This window comes from Dasypus novemcinctus, chromosome 17 (genome assembly GCF_030445035.2).
Source record: "Dasypus novemcinctus isolate mDasNov1 chromosome 17, mDasNov1.1.hap2, whole genome shotgun sequence".
NCBI classification, from domain to species: Eukaryota; Metazoa; Chordata; class Mammalia; order Cingulata; family Dasypodidae; genus Dasypus; species Dasypus novemcinctus.
The window spans coordinates 53,580,765-53,601,980 of NC_080689.1; the positions used below are offsets into that span (position 1 = coordinate 53,580,765).

Consider the following 21,216-nt stretch of genomic DNA (forward strand, 5'->3'; position numbering starts at 1 on the left):
AAATAGAATTGTAAGCTAGGGGGGAAATGTGTAATTGCTGTCACAGGTCAGCGAAGGAAAGGGTTCCAAACTTCTGCAGAATCCAAAAAAAACTTGCCAACCTTGGATTTCTTCCTTACCTAAGTCAGGTCGTTAGAATAAGAAGTCCAATTCCATAATACAGAGAATGATTTTAAAATATCTTTAAGGGGTTATATGATATATATAAATCCCAAAAGCAATGATAGAAAAATGTTCTACTGCCATTAAATTTCCTCTTTCCGACCCCTTTTCAGGTAAGTCCCAGCACAGCAGCACCCCCTTGCTCACACCACCTGAACTCTTCCTCTCCAGCCTCACCCCTCTTCCCTCAGGGCACTGCCCGCTGCTGCTTTCCCTCTCAAGTAGTAACTGTTACTACTTGAGCAGACACACAGACACAGCACTCACATCCCCCTCCAAGACAGGATGTGCTGTCCAGCTGCAGAGAGTGTGGTCAGGGGGCAGCCTCCAGCTCTCAGCTGCTCCAGCATTTGGTGACTCAGCAAGGTGGAAGTACAGAGGCCCGGCCATTTCAGCCGGACACTAAGACACTCTAAAAGGCAACACACTATATATGTTAAATAAAATAAATAAAGTAAGTACACTGGAGAGGCAGCAGCTTCATTGCTCATGAGTAATGAGCAAGGGTATTTTCTGACACTTTAAAGTCAGGTTAAAATACTTTGGTTAATGTCTAAATGACTATATATATATATATATATATATATATATATATACCATTGGCCAGTCAAAGATGACTAAAAGAGAAAAGGATGAGCACGGGCTTCCTGAAAGATAGGAACCCACCTGCCCCTGCCTCCCAAAGAAGGCCCCTATGTAAGTGGTCCCTGTCCGTATTTCGTTTTCTTTCAGGCTGGGAGAGAAGCTGTGGAGGAAGAGCCCACCCTGGAGGAAGAGGGAGCCCTGATCTACAGGAAGGAATGGGAGGAGCCCAATCGGCCAGGAATGAAGTGGAGCAACCTGCCTAGGGGAGAAGCTGGGATAACTCAGGAAACGAGCCATTTTGTATCATTAAGTGCCCATGTGATTGATGGGTAAGGTAGGTAGATCTGGCTGGGAACTGCATCATGTGTGGTAAGATTCCAGCTTACTGTCAAGGAAAACACCTGTTAGCAGAGAAAGCTTCAAGCAATAGAATTTAATACTGGTATTTCAGCCTCACTCATCACCAAAAAAATTATATGAGTTGCCTTTCTTCCTCCTGATGGACTTTTTCCTGGCATTAAATGGATGGGATAAAAAACAAGCACAATTACCTTGCTTCCTCCTCCCAAGTTACTTTTCTTCATTCCTGGTCATTAAAATGAGGACTGGCTTTTAAGAAAACCTGGACTTTCCCCACCCCCCATTCACACACATATACACACACACCAGGCAATCCTACAAAGTCCCGCTCACCACAAACCTTCCTGAGTTTAAGGAGTTCCTACTCATTCTTAATTTTAGGAGCATCAACTGAGCCAAGGGTGTGAAAGAAAGAAATGTGATGAGTTTAATCAATGTAGACTGTCAATTTGAACTTCTCCAATTTCAAGCATTTTCTCCAATTCATCGCTTACCTTTCTCCATGGGATAAAGCAATCATTTTGCTAATTTAGGCCTGAAATCAACATGTCACAGATAAAATGAATTTAGACAGAAAGCATGTTATCTGATTTGCGGGAGGGAATGAGCACCTGAATTCAAAATGTTTCATTTTTATTTTGGGGATTATATTTCCATGTTGGGGGGGAGTTTTTAGATCCATTTAGACTAGAGTCAAATGGAAGAGGCCATGTGCAGGAGAGGACACTACAGTAAGGGAATTATAGCTCTCATTTTTAAGAGAAAATCAAGTATTTTAAGTGCAAGTATGTTTCTGGATATTTTTTCATTAAGAAATTATAATGATGGCAACTAAAACAGAGCCTGTCTCAATAAATATTTGTTGAGTGAGCATAAGTGAGTTATGTTTTCTCTGAACCAGTCAAATTTGGGTGCCAACTTTAAATTCCCAGGTCTCTCCTGGTGGCGGCTGGTACAGGATCCCTATTCTGTGATGGGTTAATCCTTATTCTCTAGAGTTCACATTTTAAGAACACCAGAAATGTGACACCAAATACATTTCCTCACAAAATCAAATGCCCAAGACAAAAAAAAAAAGAGGAAAAAAAAAAATCAAATGCCCACATGGCAGCCTGCTTCTGCCTTTTCCTCTCATTAGTCAGGATTTCCAAATAACTGCTAAATCTGACTTCTGGTCTCCTTCCACCCAGCCAATCCAGGCAAGTTTCCATGAAACTACAAACCTAAGAAACCCTTTACACTACTTGACGACAGAAAAAATAAAATCATAGAGGCAATAAAAAGGAGGACCATAAACCAGAAAGTCAAAACAGGAATGTCAGGCATAATAAGGAGATTGTAATTAGGCCAGGGACACTGCCATCCAGTGCTGAGTTCCTTATTGGGAATTGCGAGAGAAAGAGACCTGCCTCTTGGAGTTGCCGGAAGGCCGGAAGGTGAGGCTGGAGCGCGAAAGGCACAGAAGCACATTCCAGACTCAGCGTGTGCTCTGATCCCTGCTAGAGAGGATCTTAAAACATTTCTCCTTCATGCTGCCAATTCCCAATGCTGGAAGCAGAATTCCGTTTCCCTCCTTGCAGAACACATTCTCATGGCCCCATCCACGCTGGTGACAGCTTTTGTTATCTTCACGCTAGGGAGGGGGTGATGGCCAGGCTGTCTCAGACTTGCTAAAGGGCCCACGGTGACATCCCTCAGGGTATGAAGCAGCACATACCTTTGAAGCTGTGAACTCCCCCTGGGAACTGGCTCATTATTATCTTAAGCGCAGAGGTTGTCTGAAATCAATCCTTCCAGCGCTAAGTAATTAAAACACAAGCAGGAGGCTGGTTCTAGTTTCCTCATAAATAAACTGAAAATAATGAAATGTTAGGAATTGGCATCAATTGCCAAGTTTTACGGCTGTGCCCTAATTACTTTGGTATAACAATGATTTTTTTTCTTTTGTCTAACAATTATTTGCTAACCATGACCATACATCCTAAAATTATTAAGAATGCTAATCATATATATATTAAAACATTTTTAAAAATCAGCTTGGGGGAGTGGATGTAGCTCAGTGGTTGAGCACCTGCTTCGCCCCTACAAGGTCCCAGGTTCAATCTCTGGTGCCTCCTAAAAAAAAAAAAAAAAAAAAAATAGCTTGATAAATGTTTGTTCTTCTACCTAACTAGTAAACAAACAAATGTGGAGTGTGTGTATTTTGCTACCTATATGAATATTTATCATGAGCAGAGACGTGCCTGACAAAAACAATTATGGAGAGCTGAAAACCAGACTAGGTTTATAAAACTGTTCATTGCCTTATGCCTGAAAGTATACAATGACCCTTTGGCCCTGAGGGCCCTGGAGGGGCTAAAGGATAAATAAGGCAAACTCTTGGGATGCTTCAATGTAAGTATAATAGATTTAAGAATATGGAGAGCACATTAGGTTTATAGCAAAACACACATGGCTATATTGTGGAGTCGAATGCAAAATTCACACAAATTTCTTAATATTACAAAGACATTCTGAGCTGGCTGTTCCACCCGCAGGGGCCCTCACAGTTGCTCTTTTATTTTTAGGGTTCTCCATGGAACTGTTTGCAACATGCTCCTGTAATGTCAGGAAACAATGCCTTGCCAAATGCAAAAGAAGGTGCTTATGACGTGCAAGTTTCCACTCTAGATTAGATGGGATAAATCTCATGTCATTTACAGGCATACCTTAGGGATGTTACCAGTTCAGTTCCAGACCACTACAATAAAGCTACTATTGCAATAAAGCGAGTCATGATTTTTTTTGATTCTCTAGTGTACATAAAAGTTATTTTTACATTATACTATTGTCTAGTAAGTGTGCAATAGCATTACATCTTTAAAAATCAATGGCAGAGGGGGTGTAGCTCAGTGGTTTGAGTGCCTGCTTCCCATATATGAGGTCCCAGTTTAAGCCCTGATGCCTAAAAAAAAAATCAATGGCATAGCCGGTGTAGCTCAGTGGTTAAGTGCCTGCCTCGCATATAAGAAGTCCTAGGTTCAATCTCTGGTGGCTCTTAATTTAAAAAAAAAAAAATACATACCTTAATTAAAGTATGACACAGAGACTGAAGTGAGCACATGCTGTTGGAAAAATGGCACCCAAAAACTTGATGGATGCAGGGTTGCCACAAAGCACAATAAAGTGTAGCACAAAAGAGCGAGGTATACCTGCATATAAATATGAAAACTGGGAATCCTAAATCTTGAACATCTTTGATTCTCAACAGGGGGCAATTTTGTGTTCTGCCCCAGGGGAATATTTGGCAATGCCCAAAGACATTTTTAATTGTCTCATCTGTGGGGCTGGGTAGGGGGTGGAAGGTCACTGGCATCCAGTGTTCAGCATCTTACAATGCACAAGACAGCCCTTCACAACAAAGAATTTTCTAGCCTAAGGTGTCGACGGTGCCCAGGTTGAGAAACCCTGCTTTAGATGATGTGTATATAAATTCAGAGAGTCCAAGTGGTCTGAAGGTCAAAGTCAGGCACGGGGAGTCAGGACCCACAGTTAGCCTAAGAAGGTGGTCTGAGGTAAGGGGGGGGAGGGGGAGGAAGCACATGTCTACCTGTACCAGGGCAGGAGACAAAAGCCACTCTCTGGAACCAGGGGTTCAGCTGGCTGCCACCCAGAGACGGAGTGGGTTTAGAATTCAAGCCATGACCAGACGTGCTTTTGTGGGACTGTGGTCTGTGGCCATTGCTGCTATTCACCTGAGAACAAGTATGCCACCTCCTCCAGGAAGCCGCCTCAATCCTCCAAAAAGGGAGCCAATCTTCCACCATCAGTGCTCAGGCTGTATGTTTGAGGCATTTATTATTTTACTCATTATATTCCACCATTGCTCCCCAGAGGGGGCAGTAAGTTCCTTAAGAACAAAACTCATGCCTATTCAAATATCTCTCCTTGGTCTCACATTACTATAACGCATAGGAATACTCAAAAATATGGTTCCTGAATGGATGTCAAAGCTTTATTCTCCTCCCAATATTAGAAATTCTACATGCATACACTTTAACAAAACATAAAATGAGGAGAGAAAAGGGACAATATCTGCTCTTCTCATCTATGAAGATGATTTAGCAAAGTCCTTCTTTATAGTTCTTTTTCAATGCTAATCATTTGTTTAATGCCCTCCCTCCATCTTCAGTCTTTTTAAGAGTTTCCAGTGGTAAAGCAGTTTAGCCTAGAATTTCACTGCTGCACTTCATAAAAGGGTCAGAATCTTGGTTAATACTTTTTAGGCACAAATCCCTGTAATCAGGCATAGAGCAAAGCCTGTCTAAGATTTTTCAAAAATTTATTTAAAGCTCTCCCATTCATTAAGTTGCTAATGTTTTTTCTCTGTAAGATGCAGTAGACTCTTCTCAGCTTTTAGTTCTAACAATAATTCATTCAGGTTTTCTCTCTGCTCTCCATATTCAAAATTAACCATTCTGAGACTGACACAGAATCAAGCATGCTTGAAATAAAAAGCAATTTTCCACGTTAAAGCATTCTGGATAGATTCAGTACCTTCCTATTCTTTATATTCCTAAAATCTATGAAACTCATCATGAGTAATCTAAATATCTTAAATTCCACTTACAAACTAATCAAAGGCTATTCTTCACCCCACCAAACCACCTATCAAAAGATTCAACCCAAGCGTATTTCCATTCAGCAGCACCTACTCTCTAGCCCATTTAAATTTAGGTGAAATTTATATGTATTTTCAGGAACCATAATAGATTTCTAGGAGCTAAAAGAAAATGGTGAATGAGCTCAACCCCTTAACTTTGCAGGTGAGGAGACAGAGTCTCTGAAGTCAATAAGAGCCGTAAAATCTACAGAACGGTAACGGCTATTCCTTGCCAAAGGCCCACCGCATCTCACATGTCCTCCACTCCCACCCAGACTGAACCACCATTATGCCTTGCCTACTTCCAACCTCCCTCTGCGAGCATCCTCTTCCTGCAGACACCCAAATGACGTCCTCCTCCCTTCCTACAGGGGTCTTCCCCAGGGTCACTTCACCAGAGCCGGCTTCCTGACCACCTTATTTACATAGCAACCCCATCCCCTCTCTCTCCCCTCTTACCTGCTTCACTCTTTTTTCTCTTTTTAACCACCTGACATATTAGGGGTTTACTTGTTTATTGGCTATCTTTTCCCAGTAAATACAATGTAAGCTTGAGATTTTTTTTTTTAAGTCCCTGCGGGATTATCCCCTGATCCTGGTCTCTGGCAGACACTCAGTATTTTTGCAGAATAAATGCTTATATGTGCCAGGAACTGTTCTAAGGGAGGCACAGGACCCAACTTAATCTTGCCAATAACCCAAGATTGGCATCATCTCCATAATTTTTGTTGTCTTTGTCATTATCTTCTCTGGTTTACAGATGAAGAAACTGAGGCACAGAGAAGCTTAGTAACTTGTCCAAGATCACCCAGCTAGTGAGTTGGAGTACCAGGACTTGACCTAGGCATCTGGCTCCAGAGCACAGCTCTTCAGCCACTATGATGGGCTGTGTCACTCTTAAGTTAATGACCAAGAACAACATCAAGGCTTTCTCCCTATACCAGATTCTCAGAAATCGAGACATACTAAAGTGTGTTTTCAAAATTCCAAAGGTTTCCTATAACTGCCTAATATTTAAAATAATGAGGGAAGCAGACTTGGCCCAGTGGATAGGCATCCGCCTACCACATGGGAGTTCCGTGGTTCAAACCCCAGGCCTCCTTGACCCGTGTGGAGCTGGCCCATGCGCAGTGCTGATGCGTGCAAGGAGTGCCCTGCCATGCAGGGATGTCCCCGTGTAGGGGAGCCCCACAACCAAGGAGTGCACCCCGTAAGGAGAGCCGCTCAGCGCTAAAGAAAGTGCAGCCTGCCCAGGAATGGTGCCGCATACACGGAGAGCTGACACAACAAGATGACGCAACAAAAAGAAACACAGATTCCCGTGCCACTGACACCAACAGAAGCGGACAATAGAACACACAGCAAAAAGACACAGAGAGCAGACAACTGGGGGGAGGGGGTAAGGTAAGAGAAATAAATAAAATAAAATAAAATAAAATAATAAAAATAATGAATAAGGTATGAGTCTGGTAAGGAGAAGCAATAATGTGAGTCACAGCTGTGCTGTGCTTTTATCTCTAACTCAGACAGCCACTTCCACAAAGGAAAGGGCTGAGGCTGAAGGGTGCAGGGCATTCTCCCTGCACAACTGAAATGACCTTGATTAATGATTAGCCACACAGGGAAAATTCAGACACAAAAGTTGCAGTGATGTTCTCAGCCACCATACAGGCAGTATCAGTGCCTGGAAGGACCTCTGAGGGCCACTCTGGGCCTGCAGGAGGGCACAGGCTCCCTGCTCATTAGTCGTGCTTGTTAGTGTAAAACACCCTGGTGAGTCACACTGTGGAATGTTTAAGCTGAGGATGTCACCTAATAGAGGGTATGGCGATATGTCTTTATCTGAGAAGTTACACGATCGTCCTCACGAGGCAAGGCCATAAAGGAATTTGTGCCTTGGTCAAAAAGAAGGGTGTACCCCCTGGGAATTACTCCGGAAGGGATGTCAGGAGATTTTTCAATGAAAAACTTACTACCCCAGACTGCACAGGTGGCCTATAAAATAGACAGGGTGGAATGGAGGCACCTGAGGACAGTCACTGTGTCCAGATTAATTCTGTAAGACTTAGCTAGACCCCTGCCCCAGAAAGGCTCCAGGGCTGCTCCTCCTCCTAGAGGCAGAGAGGCCTGCTCTCCATCTAACCTCCTGAAGAGGCCCGACCTTGAGTCCTCTCTGCCTCTTTTGGGTCAAATATTTATTTCTGCGAATCTCGAGCCCTTCCATTATCTTTCAACTCTAGAGAACCGGAATGCATCTTCCCGTCCCCTTGGCTGGAATTCTGAATGGAATCCTGCCGTGCCTCGCGCTGCGGACCTGGCCAGAGAAGGAAGGAGGGTAAGGGTTAGGAGGCTGGGGGAGGGGCGCGGGTGTCACAAGCACCTGTCACCTGGCCGGCCCCGGCCCTCACATCCCCAGCCCTGAAGCTCCACCCAGCCTCCACCGGAGAGCGTCGACAGGGCCCCCGCCCTCCCGCACGCCCCGACCCGGATGGGACCGTCCCTCCCGCCACCTTCCAATGGCCGAGGGGCAGGGCAAGCTGAGCAAGCCGCGGCAGCCCGGCAGGGTCCCCGCCCTGTACCCGGTTCGCGAGCTGGGCACCGGCGGCCTTTAAATGCCGCCCAGGGCCGGCACGGCGCGGCCTTCGCCACCTTCCTCCCTCGGGCGGCAGCAGCCACAGCCGCAGCGCAGGCGACTCCGCAGCCGCCACCTCCGACCTCCGGGCGCCCGCCGCCTCCCCCTGCCCTCGCCCGTCCCCTCCCCCTGCTCCCGGGCTCAGCCAGCCGGGTCGGCGCCCGGCCCCCGGCCGTGTGCGCGCGCGCGGGCCCGCGCGTGTGCGCGCCGGAGCCAGCCCCGGACCCGCGCCCCCGCCCGGCGCAGGCCCGCCCCGGGATCCCACCGCGCGCGCCGCGTCCCACGTCCCGCGCCGCCGGGCCGCCCGCGCTGCACCCCGCCGCGCTGGGCACGAAGATGGCGGGGTCGGTGGCTGACAGTGATGCCGTAGTGGTGAGTGGGGGGCCGCGCACGAGGCGCCCCCTTCCCGCCGCCCCGCGCACGGTCTCGGGTTGCTCCCGCTGGGCTGGGACGGAGAGGGGGTGCAGGCCCGGCCCGCGCCCCTCGCGTGGGAAGGCGTCCTGGGTACCTGTTAGCAGCAGCCGGCTGTGCACGGCGGGGGGCGGGGGCGGAGGACGTCCCCGGGCCGGGAAGGCCGCTGGGCTGAGCAGTAGGGCGTTGGGGGGCGGGGGCGACCGACAGCCCCCGCCGTGCCCTGCAGCCGCCCGCCAGGTGTGTGCACGTTGCACGTGTGTGTGTGCGGGTGTGTGTCCGGGACGCGCGCCGCGCGCCCCCTCCGGACGTCCCGGGATTTCCCCCCTTGGAAACGGGTCTGAGCCCGGGGCTCCCGGGAGAAGTTGAGCGCGGCCGCCCCACTCTAGTCACGTCCGGGACGACAGGCCTGGCGACCGCGGCTCCAGAAGCATTTGCGGCTGGAGAGGGGCCTGCCCTCCTCCGGTGCGGGGTTCTGACTCCCGGGTGGCCCGCGACCTTGATTCGGATCTGGATCTGGAGGGGCTGGGGACCTTCAGAGGCTTAGCTTCCGTAGGTGGGAGGAGGGGGAGGGCGGCTGGCTTCTGCGGGGTCGTGCGGTTTTTTAATGCGCTGGGGGGAGGCAGCATCGGCGGCAGGCGGTGCCAGCAGCGGAGGGCTGCTGGATTCCTTCAGATTTGTGTAGGTTCACCCCCCACCTCCCGGGAAGAGCCTATGGAAAGCGAATCTGTGTGCTTCTATTTTTAGAAACTAGACGATGGACATTTAAACAACTCCTTGGGCTCGCCAGTTCAAGCGGACTTGTACTTCCCACGACTGGTAAATGGTTTTGTTCTGTGCTCTGGGTCTCTGCCCTCCTTTCTTTTCTGATGGGTAGATCTGAGGGCTTGGCTCTTCCCTAACACGAGGTAAACTTCCTGTCTCTCCTCTCATCCTTTGCAGATAGTTCCATTTTGTGGGCACATAAAAGGTGGCATGAAACCAGGCAAAAAGGTGTTAGTGATGGGCATCGTAGACCTCAACCCAGAGAGGTAAGGCAGAGGCCGGGCGTGGGCAGGAGAGGCAGCTGCCCTCCCTGCACTTCGGTTGTGGTTTTAGTCCTCCTGTTCCTCTCCTTGTGGACACTGGCTACTTGGAAATGCCAAGAAAGTACCATGTTCCCATGAAAAGAATGTGTATGAATCCCAGCCATCATTTCTACAGACAGCTATTTATATCAGAGATTATAAATATAAACCCACATTTTCTCTTTGATCCTTAGGGAGGCCAAAGGATTTTTTAGAAATGGCTTTTAAACATGGGAGTTGAAGCTAGAACTACCAGTTTGAAATCCCTAGTTTTATTTCTTTTCAACTCCACCAAAGTTTTCACAGAACCTCTTTAGGTAAATATAAATAAACTGGTTTGAGTGTAATCCTACTACTTCTCCCCTAGTCTAGCCTCTGGTAAAGGGAATAACAATCAGTTAAAAGCAGGAAGATCCAGAGGAGAAGGAAATAAGGGAAACTGTGTCATTTTAAAATGTTACTATAGCCAACCGAGGCTGTTTTCTTTTCAGCTTTGCAATCAGCTTGACCTGTGGCGACTCAGAAGATCCTCCCGCGGATGTGGCAATTGAGCTCAAAGCAGTGTTCACAGACAGGCAACTACTCAGGAATTCCTGCATATCTGGGGAGCGGGGTGAAGAACAGTCAGCGATCCCATACTTTCCATTCATCCCAGACCAGCCATTCCGAGTGAGTACCTCGAGGGCCACAGCCCTAGCCACTGCCAGGGCGATGATTTCTACTTATCTAGTGTGTGCCAAGGAGGCCTTAAGCAGCCAGAATTTCTGCATGTCCAGGAAATTTGTCACCCAATAGTGGAAAAAAAAATTGTAAGTGTTCCATTTGCTGATATCAATTAATCTATGCCGTAATAGCTTTTGGTTTTACTTATCCAATACATTTAACGAATAGTCCCATCGTGACAGGTATAGATTGTTGAGAATATATACTTTTCTACGTAGTATTACTTGCCCCAAAATACCTGGTTGGTTAATATAAATTTTAATAAGGATCCAAAATTTCCCTCATTTTTTTCTCAGCCTTAAAGTAACATTAAACCTTATTGGTTGTGATTTTTTTAAAGAAAATAGTGATTCTCTTTTCATTTCCTTGGTTCCCTTTGCTAAAGAGCCCACGGTCACACTCTTGTTTCCCGTCTGGGTTAATTAGCCTCAGTCTGTTTCGTGGTCACAGGCTGTGATGCTGACACATTCCTTCTCTTGCCCCAAATGAGTACAGATATGCTCCCCACCATCTAGCGGGGCAGGAAGTACAGCTTCCCATCCAACCAAGCATCATTAGCAGCGCCTTCCTCTACGAAGGCCACTGTCAACAAAGAGAAGCAAGTCAACAATATGTCCAGAAAGGGTGTACCGAAATATTGGGGCTTATGATGAAGCCATCTTCATTCCATGGTGCTGCCGATACATCCTCATAATGGCAGCATAGAGCCTTTGCCACGTAGAAGCCTATACAGAACCGCTCTTCACCTGTTGCTCCTCGTCCAGAAATGCACAAAGGCCCTGTGGAGAAGCAGTTATTTCCCTTCCCATCTTATAGTCTGGGAGGAAAGTAAGAATCCATGAGTGGCCCAGGTTGACATAATCGCATCAGTGACAGAACTTTCTGCCCTCCTAATCAGACTGGGTCAGCCCCCAGACCCATTAGCCCTCCAACCCCCATCCCTGAGCATGGTCATGTCTTCCTCTTGGCTCTGACCGGTTCTTTGTGATGAATTTTACTGCATAGCTCAGGAATGTGAGTAACCAGAACTTCTGACTGCCAAGAGGAATGTAAATGCTCCCCAACAACACAACTGAAGTGGAATAGGCTTTTCTTGGTGATAAAATTTTAGTAATAATATGAATTAAAGGTGACTAATATCATATATGGAGTCTCCTTACATGGTGAATACCAATCCTTTGAATAAATATATACCACAGAACTAATAATTAAGCCCTGTGGTGAATTATTTAAGTTAAGGAAAAGGAGAGGAAAAAAGCTTTTATCATATGGAATCAGTATTTCCATTGGGCTTAACAAAGCCTTGTTAATTATTCATCTTTGGCCTAGTGGTAATTACTTTGCAACCTTCTCTGCTTTGGTGTTTACCATGTTTGAGTGTCTAGACTATTATTACACGCTATTAATGGGTACAAATTCTGCCTCATGAGGGACTCCTCAGAATGGGAGAGAAGTGTTCAGGGGATGACAGGGGAGGCATTAAGTGCCATATGAATAAAACTATGCTACTTTACACCCCTTTCTGGAGTGCAGAAAGAAGGGTGAAATGGTTAAAGTGTAAGCTGTTTTAAGTCTTTGAAGGATATTGCAGAGTGTAGCACAGCGGTTCTCAGAGTGTGGTCCCCATACCGGCAACGCCAGCATCACCTTGGAACTTGGTGCAAATGCAGATTCTTAGATCGCACCCTAGACCAGCTGAATCAGAAATTTGGGGGTTGGGGACCAGCAATCTGTTTTCACAAGCCCTTTGAGGGATTTCAGTGCACTCTAATGTTTGAGAAAGCCTTGTGGAGATGTTTCCTTTCTTTCACTAAATTAAAGTGGTGTTTCTCCAGCAAAATTTCAATGAAATTATGAACTGAGATTATTATTTTGTTTCTTGCAGGTGGAAATTCTCTGTGAGCACCCACGATTCAGAGTGTTTGTGGATGGACACCAGCTTTTTGATTTTTACCACCGTATCCAAACATTATCCGCAATTGACACCATAAAGATAAACGGGGACCTCCAGATCACTAAGCTTGGCTGATGTTGCTTAAACCACCTCTATTTCAAATAGGAACAGGTGCCACAACTCTCTGAGTGTTGGTCTGGAAGAATTGTCCTGGCAAGATCTGGAGACTTAAAAACAAAAGGCAAGCTTCGCTGTCTTTTTTTCTGTGCAGTTTAAACCCAAAATGACAACCTCAACCATGATTTGCCCTTTGGAAAAAAGCTTTTGGGACAAAGACACCGAGCCATTATTCCCAGAACAAAATAATACATTTATGCTGGATTTTACTCAGACTACACTAAAAATGGATTGGTGATATATGTGATTGACAGAAATTTATTCATCTTTTCAAAGCAAGGTGATGTTGGGAAACAAAAGTGCTAAAGACTAAAAAAACAAACAACAAACAAAAAACGGTACACCGAAATCTACTATCATTTCTGCACTGAAGTGGAATTGTGTAGCACAACCAACATTTTAGTCAGGGTATTTACATAGAATGTAGGTTGTTCAAGGTTTGTTTGTTGTTTTTTGTTTTGTTTTGTTTTTGGCACAGCATTATGTTAATTAAGATTTTTAAAGCTTTCTTGTAGTTATTTATTTATATTCAATGTCTGTATTAGAGAATGAGCAATGTCTTTGAGCATCAAAAACAGCAAGATAAGAACTTTTGAATGTATACATATCTTAGGTCCCTGGAGGGAAATTAAGTATTGCAATCACGAAACAGATGAATTTCTACCTTAAAGAATTGAGTGTATCCTCCATAACCCTCAACCTAGGATTTCTTGATATAAATTGCTGTAAGTGCTTTTGGGAAAACTTTGCAACATTTCGATAAATCTGCTTTTCAAAAGTTATTGATCATCATGTAAAATTCTATTTACATTGCTTTTTCTCCATACTGTGAATTAGCACGGTATTGGCTTCTTTAAGGCTAGTTAACTACTTTTCCCTAGATTTACATAATAGCTCATTAAGTTATTAAATTAGCTGAAAACACATAAGAGATGATTGCATAGACAATTAGTTAAATGACTACTATATAAACTTTTAAAAGTATTATATGAAAATGATTCTGGAATGCAGTATAAAGCAGAAGCAAATGGCCCCAGATAACTTACTCAGAAATCATTTATATCGATTTAAGCTCTTAGTTCATTGTATAACTTTTCTTATGTGACCCTCACCAATATCCCTAAGCGATGCCTTTGGAACGTCAGAGTCGAGGACACTTCCTACTGTGTTGACACCGCTGAAATATTAGGATAAGACAGGATCCAGATTAGGAAATGATCCAATTAATTTATCTCTGAGGTTAGCTCCCAGGTCTCTGAGTACAGCCAATAGTGGGGATGCTTCAAATCAGGCTGGAGGAGTTTCCCTGCATTCACGTTGCTAATCAAACAGTAGAGTGTCCGGCTCCAGCCCGAACCTGCAGAACTGTACATATCGCTGCCAGGCAAGGGCTGGTTAGCATCCTGGCTGCTGGACGTCACAAACTGCATCGGCCTTGGAGAGAAGGCCCCTTGGCATGGCTTTGGTCACATAGTGGGGAAAGAAAAGGGTGCAGGGGTGGGGGTGTATTTCTGTATAATTTAGGTTTAATTTGTACAGCATACCGTGTCCTGCTATGATGTGCTCTTGTCCTGCTTTGCTTTTGAGTTTTTTACACAACATGCAGAGGCACTGAAGTGGCCATGTCATTTTCTTGTGCCGAGAATGTAGACAGTGTTTCGGTACCAAAGTCGAAGAAAAACAAAGCAAACTAAAATTTTGAATTTTATATAGATAATGTGTTTGGATTCTTCTCAACCTTGAAACTGTTTAGCACAGTTCCATTGTGTTACCTAAGAAGATACTTTACCCAACAGGATAGCGGTGCATTGAAAGCTTTACCTACCAGCTGAGTTATTCAGCCTGATGGGACCTTGAGGGCTGTCCTGTGGCTCCAGGGATTTCCAAGTCCATGATTACTTACTCATGGGCTTGTAGAGCCATCAAATTTTGAGGAGTGTTTGTAGAAGGACTTAGAGGGGCCCCTGAGAATATATTTATAGGGGCTTTGAGTCTACTTATGGGGATGCCCCTGTGGGAGGTGGCCTTTGAATACTCCACCTTTCCCACCCACTGCATAATTCAGCGGAAACTAGAGGAGCTTGGGGTGTAACTGATTGGAACTGACACTCTGTTCTCTCCACCTACCTGCTAACTCAATAGCAGGCAAGCCCTTAGGCAGCTTACTGAGAAGACACAGTGTTAACCCTCTCGTTTCTCTAGGACATCAGTAGGAACCTCTTGAATAAGCCTATTGGGATCCACCTAAACAATGTGCTGGTTTGATTCGGGTATAGCTACATTATTGGGGGGCTAATTCTACTGCCCTATTCGTTAGCTTACCATTTTCACATAGCTCACAGTCCTGTGAAGTCTAGGGTGGAAATTTCAGGATGGAAAGTGCAATTTAAGGCTTCACAGGAAGGCGATTGGGTACGTAAGGAGTTATTTCTGACCAAAGCCCTAGTTTTGCAATATGACTAAAACCAAGGATTATAAATAACAATCAGGCTCTGGGGGGATAATTAAAGGCAGGCTTTAGACAATCTGTTTCTGCAGCGAAATTAAAGTGAATGTGTGTATCTACCTAAAAGTTAATAAGTGTCTTCTACCTTCTGGGTTTTCTCAGAATTGTCTTAAAATTATTATTGTTTTTTAAAATTTGAAACCCCATTTCAGATCTTGCCAGCCTCGGTTCAAAGCACCGTTAAGAGATCCCTCTTGGTGATTTCTTAACATAGAAAATCCTTTTGTTTATTTTTTAAAAATCCAAAAGGGAGGAAGCCCTATTGCCTTGACAGAAACAGCCTTGGCATTTTTCAGCATTAATGTAGAAATAACATTCCTATGACATTTTCGAAGAAACACTTTCTTATTTACTGCGTGGTGTAAAATGTTGCTAAATGTGTTCTTACATGATTATGTCACTGCTGAAAGTTATTTGCACTATAATAAAGGAATTTTCTAAAAGGTGGCCTCCTATTTTGTAACATGTTAAATTTGGCACCCTAGACCATATGGTATAGCAGTGTCCCCTCACTCCACACGCATATTCCTCAACCAGACATCTGAGTTTCCCGTATTGATAAACTGTTAAAGAGAAGGAAAGTGTCTCAAGGACCTTCAGAGACCCTAAGGAACTTATGCTGGATGTGCAGTGGGTTCTTTTTTAATATCATTTACACACAGTGAAATTTGCTTTGGTTATATGTTTATAGCCAAAACATTGATCTAGTTATATGTTTTGACACATGCATAGATCCATGTAACTACAACCTCAATCAGGATACAGAATCTTTCCATCACCCCCCCCAAAAATTCCCTTGTGCTGCTTTTTCGTAGTTAAACCTGCCTTCCATACCTAACCCCTGGCAACCACTGCTCTGTTTTCCTCCCTATAGTTTTGCCTATTCCTGAAGGTCATGTAAATAGAATCATATAATATGAATTTTTAAGGTTGACTTCAATTAGCATAATGCATTTGAGAGTCATGCATACAGTTTAGAGTATCAATAGTTTTCACTGATGAATCCTATTCAATTTTATGGATATACCAGTTTCTTTATACATTCACCTGTTGAAGGATACAGTGGGGTTTTTTTTAAATGATTTTTTAAAAAATATTTATTGATTTATTTATTTCTCTCCCCTTCTCCCTCCACCCCCCCAACCCCGGTTGTCTGTTCTCTGTGTCTGTTTGCTGCATGTTCTTTGTCCGCTTCTGTTGTTGTCAGTGGCACGGGAATCTGTGTTTCTTTTCGTTGAGTCATCTTGCTGTGTCAGCTCTCCATGTGGGCAGCACCTTTCTTAGGCAGGCTGCACTTTCTTTCATGCTGAGCAGCTCTCCTTATGGGGCACATTCCTTGTGCGTGGGGCTCCCCTATGTGGGGGACACCCCTGCGTGGGACGGCACTCCTTGTGCACATCAGCACTGCGCATGGGCCAGCTCCACATGGGTCAAGGAGGCCCGGGGTTTGAACCGCAGACCTCCCATATGGTAGACAGATGCCCTAACCACTGGGCCAAGTCTGCTTCCCATGATTTATTTTATTTATTTCTCTCCCCTTCCCCCCGTTGTCTACTCTGTGTCCATTTGCTGTGTATTCTGCATCTGCTTGCTTTATCAGGCAGCACTGGGAAACTGTGTCTCTTTTTGTTGCATCATCTTGCTGCATCAGGTCTCCGTGTGTGTGGCGCCACTCCTGGGCGGGCTGTGCTTTATTCATGAGGGGAGCTTTCCTTGTGGGGTGCACACCTTGTGCATGGGGCACCCCTATGAGGGGGCACCCCTGCGTGTCACAGCACTCCTTGCTCACAGCAGCACTGCACATGGGCCAGCTTACCACATGGGTCAGGAGGCCCTGGGGATCGAACCCTGGACCCTCCGTATGATAGACAGACGCACTATCAGTTGAGCCATATCCGCTTCCCATAGCAGTGGGTTCTTTTAATCAATCATTAAGTACAGTCATAACACAGTGTATATTTAAATGCAAGATTGTATTTCTCTTGCCTTCTCTTTCTTTCCTGGAGCTTGAGTGATTAGGAGGAAACCTAATCACTGTATGAAACTGTATGGCATATAGAAATATGCTCAGCTTCAATTGTTGGAGGGTGAATAGAGATTTACTCACACATCAGATCTAGGGTCCTACGTGTGCCTTAATTGATCTTATTAACACCTTCCCTTTCTTATTTTTTGAAGGCCTGCAAAGCCTATAGTTTCTGGCTTGCTCTGTCACAGCTCTTGAAGGTAAGGGCAGGCAGGGAGAAGCCTATTAGGCGGGAACAATTTGCTGAGGCTGTTGGGCAGAGATAGGGGAGCTTCCCCTGCCCCCCAGCATAGCCAGGCAGGTCTCCCTGGGGATGTGGCACTATACATGTTTTATGGCAGTGTTGTGGATTAGATAGTCCGGGAGATATCAAAATTGGAACCTCTGAATGCCACAAACACTTTAGGCCTTCATTCATTCAACAGACATTGGTCAAGATGTGCCAGGCACTGTTCTGGGTCCTTGGATACATCAGTGAGTGAAACTGGTGGTTTTAAATTTTAGTGTGCTTCAGAATCACCCAGAAAGCCTGCTTAAAAGGCCTGGCCTCACCTCTGGAAGATTCTGTTTCTGTAGGTCTGGACTAGGGTCCAGGAGTTGGTATTTTCAAGAAACAAGCTAGTTGGCGTAGGTGGTCCTGGATCCCAGGTTCAGACACTCTGCTTTCAAGAATTCCAGAAACATTCACTGGATCAAACCCTCGGATTGCATAGGGCTTGGAGATTCTGATCTGTGGACATCTTTCTGTGAATACTGCATTTTAGCACATGGGTTTCCTGCTCTGTCAAAAGCCATACACCTGTCATAACATTACAACTCCGTGTCATTGTCCCTGACTTAGCCTTCTTCTCTTCCCACTGCCACCCCTCTTCAATAATTAAACACTGTAGTAAAAGAAAGTGTGCCTTTCAACCAAGTTTTGTAAAAAGTTACCTTATTTGGGTTGGTATAGGAACCGAGAGCTCCCTGGCCCTTATTTTAAATAGTTTTGAATGAGCCCTGCTCCAAGAGTGGGGTTCTGGGGAAGCCCGCCTTCCTTCTTGGTAAGTTTTTTTTTTTAAGGTACTGGGTCTGGGAATTGAACCTGGGACCTCGAATGTGGAAAGCTGGCACTCAACCACCAAAATATATCAGCTCCCCAAGTTGGTTTTTTCGTGTGTTTGTTTGTTGCTTGTTTTGTTTTTAGGAGGTACCAGGGATCAAACATGGGACCTTGTATGTGGGAAGCAGGCGCTCAACTTCACTCCCATTGGTGAGCATATTAATTGGTTATTCATTGGAGAATCACCAGGGCAGCACTCAATTTTTCTATGAGGCAAATAAATACACAGAATGACTTTTAATTTATAAAACAGAAAGAGCAAGTGGCAATGGCCCAAGTTACCTGCTCCTGGCATTCTGATAAGAATTTAAATTTTCCCCACTTTAACAGGCTTCTCCCTTCCTGTGCTTAGCAGCAAGAGCTGTGACAGAGCAAGCAATGTTGCATGGTTGCTTTGAGCTAATTGCTTCCCAATCATCACATGAATTTCACAATGGTTTTCCCCTAAAAAAATAAAAAGTCCTGCAAAAGGTAGTGAACTCCTTTGCCAAGCATTCACTTCATAACTAATTAAAGTGGGTGTATCTTGGGTGCCAAAACAATGGCCAATCTCAAGAAAAAGGCAAGAAATAGCCCCCGACGTTTTCTCCTGCTTTGCTACGCCCTATCATTTCCCAGAGAAAGAGGGTGACTAGATGAGCACACGATGTGAAGGCAGGGAGGCATCACTGGTTGATTGGGCAACACAGGTAGGCCCTAAACAACAGGCCCTGTGAAGGGGCAAGCCTGCCACAGGCCTCTGGGATGATGTGGGGCTGTGGGGGCCTTCCAACACATTTACTAATAACCCCAGCCCTTCCTTTTTTATCAGTATTCTGTCATTAATACAAAAGAGACATGCAAATAAATATACATAGCTGGTTAAAACAACAACAACAAAAAAAAACATAGCTGACAGTTGGCCTAGGAACAGAGACAAGCCAATCGGTGGTGAAGTCAAGGAGTGAGGGGGAATGGGGCACCCACGCCTCCCAGATGTGCTGTCTCTGCTCACACAAGCGCTTCAGACCTCTAGCCTCAAGTTTCTTTATGTGGTAAATGGAGACAATGATGCTTGTGAGATGTTTTTAGAGATCCAGAGATACAACAGGTTAAACAGAAGTAAAACACTTCTCACAGGTGAAAACGCCAGCGTTAAAATAATCATGACACCAATTTCTGTAATAATCCTCCATAAAGAAACCATATTAAAAGTGCTAATCCTTGACCACAGCTCTAATTCAACAGAATATATTTTTTACATAACTTCATGACAGTCTATTTTATTTAAAAATCTAACCGAGGCCCCGCCCTTGTCAAGATGGCCTGGTGAGATGCTTCAGGGCTCTGTTTCCCTACAGAAACTTTGAACAACCCACAATAACTGGTAGAAATATCTTTCTCAAAGGTCCAGAAAACAGTTAAAGGATTGCAGTAACAGAGCAAGCACTGAATCAAGAAAAAAGCCACTTAAAGGCAGTAGGATCCCGTGTGCCCTGGCTGGCCTCTCCCCTACATCTCACCACTAAGGCACAGAACCAGCCTATGTTCATAGTATGGCTTCTGTTCCCAGTTCCAGAGGAAGCAAAGTAACCATCATGCACATACTGGGAACATGCATATCTGGCCCAATCTGTCTGGTGGTTGCCTGAGGGATTTGCCATTTCAGAATTTGCCTTGCCTATAGAAGGCACAGAACACTGTGGGAGAGCAGTCAAGTTGTGCTGCCTGGGGCAGGGGATTGCTGACTGTGGGACAGAAAGTGCAGTGCCAGAGACCCTGAGGAAACTATTTCCTAGGGCATAGAGGATATTCATATCCCTGTAATTAGGGAAATTCCTAGGGCCATATGTGCATGCCCAAAACAAGAGGCATACACAGAAATGACCAGAGAAGCCCCTATGCTTTGGCCTGGAGCTATTCTCTAAACTCATCATATGGATAAACCCTGAAGGAGAACATTCTCACCAGGTCAATCTGCAAAGACTGGGAAAGGTGTTTTCTTTTTTTCCTTCTTCTTTCCTTTTTTTTTTTTTTTAATTAGCTCTATCATAATACTAGTCAGATACAAGCTTAAGGAACAGACACCTCAGAGTCTAAATCCCAGTGATAACATAGTAAAATATCAGAATGACCAGGTTTTCCCAAAAGATTTCACAACATAGAAAGAAAGAGGAAGTGATATCCTTGCAAAGGAGAGGATTAAAGCATTAGAACCATCAATGAGAAGGACCAGACCTGGGACATAACAGACAAAGAGTTTTAAAATATGGTCCTGGGAGCATATGTAGCTCAAGTGGTTAAGCATCTGCTACCTATATATGAGGTCCTGGGTTCAGTTCCCAGTACCTTCTAAGAACAAAAACAAAACAAACAAATGAAAAAACTAACTCTCATTGGGGAGCAGATGTAGCTCAGTGATTGACCACCTGCTTCTTATGTATGAGGTCCTGGGTTCAATCCCCAGTATCTTCTTAAAAAAAAAAATGTTCAAAAAGCTAAAGGAAAATATGGACAAAGAGCTAGGAAATCAGGAAAATCATAGATCAACAGAAAGAGAATATCAACAGAGAGATGAAAATTATTAAATAAATCAAACAGATGAAGATCATAATAACAGAAATTTCAAATTTCAAAGAGGGGTTTGATAGCAGATTGAAGCTGGCAGGAAAAAGAATCAAGGAACTTCAAGATGTGACAATTGGAATAATCCAGTTTGAGAAGCAAAAAGAGGAAAGAACAAAGAAAAGTAAACAGAGGGCAGCAGATCTGCCTCAAGTAATTGGGCTTCTGTCTACTGTATGGGAGGACCCAGGTTTGATCCCTGTGGCCTCCTGGTAAAGGTGTGCCCATGTGGCGAGCCAGTACCCACACAGAAAGGCAGTGCCCATGCAATAAGTCATGCAGCAAGATGATGACGCAACAAAAAAAAGAAATAAAGGGAGAGTCA

The 21,216-nt window shown here is 44.7% G+C and overlaps 1 protein-coding gene across 1 annotated transcript; it reads left to right on the plus strand.

Moving 5' to 3' along the window:
* The first annotated feature begins 8,222 nt into the window (after positions 1–8,222).
* On the plus strand, positions 8,223–15,602 carry LGALSL (galectin like). Its single transcript, XM_004465085.4, has 5 exons — positions 8,223–8,753; positions 9,540–9,611; positions 9,735–9,823; positions 10,351–10,528; positions 12,468–15,602. The coding sequence occupies exons 1-5, from the start codon at positions 8,238–8,240 to the stop codon at positions 12,609–12,611; spliced, it is 999 nt and encodes a 332-aa protein (XP_004465142.2). The 5' UTR covers positions 8,223–8,237; the 3' UTR covers positions 12,612–15,602.
* Positions 15,603–21,216: the final 5,614 nt, after the last annotated feature.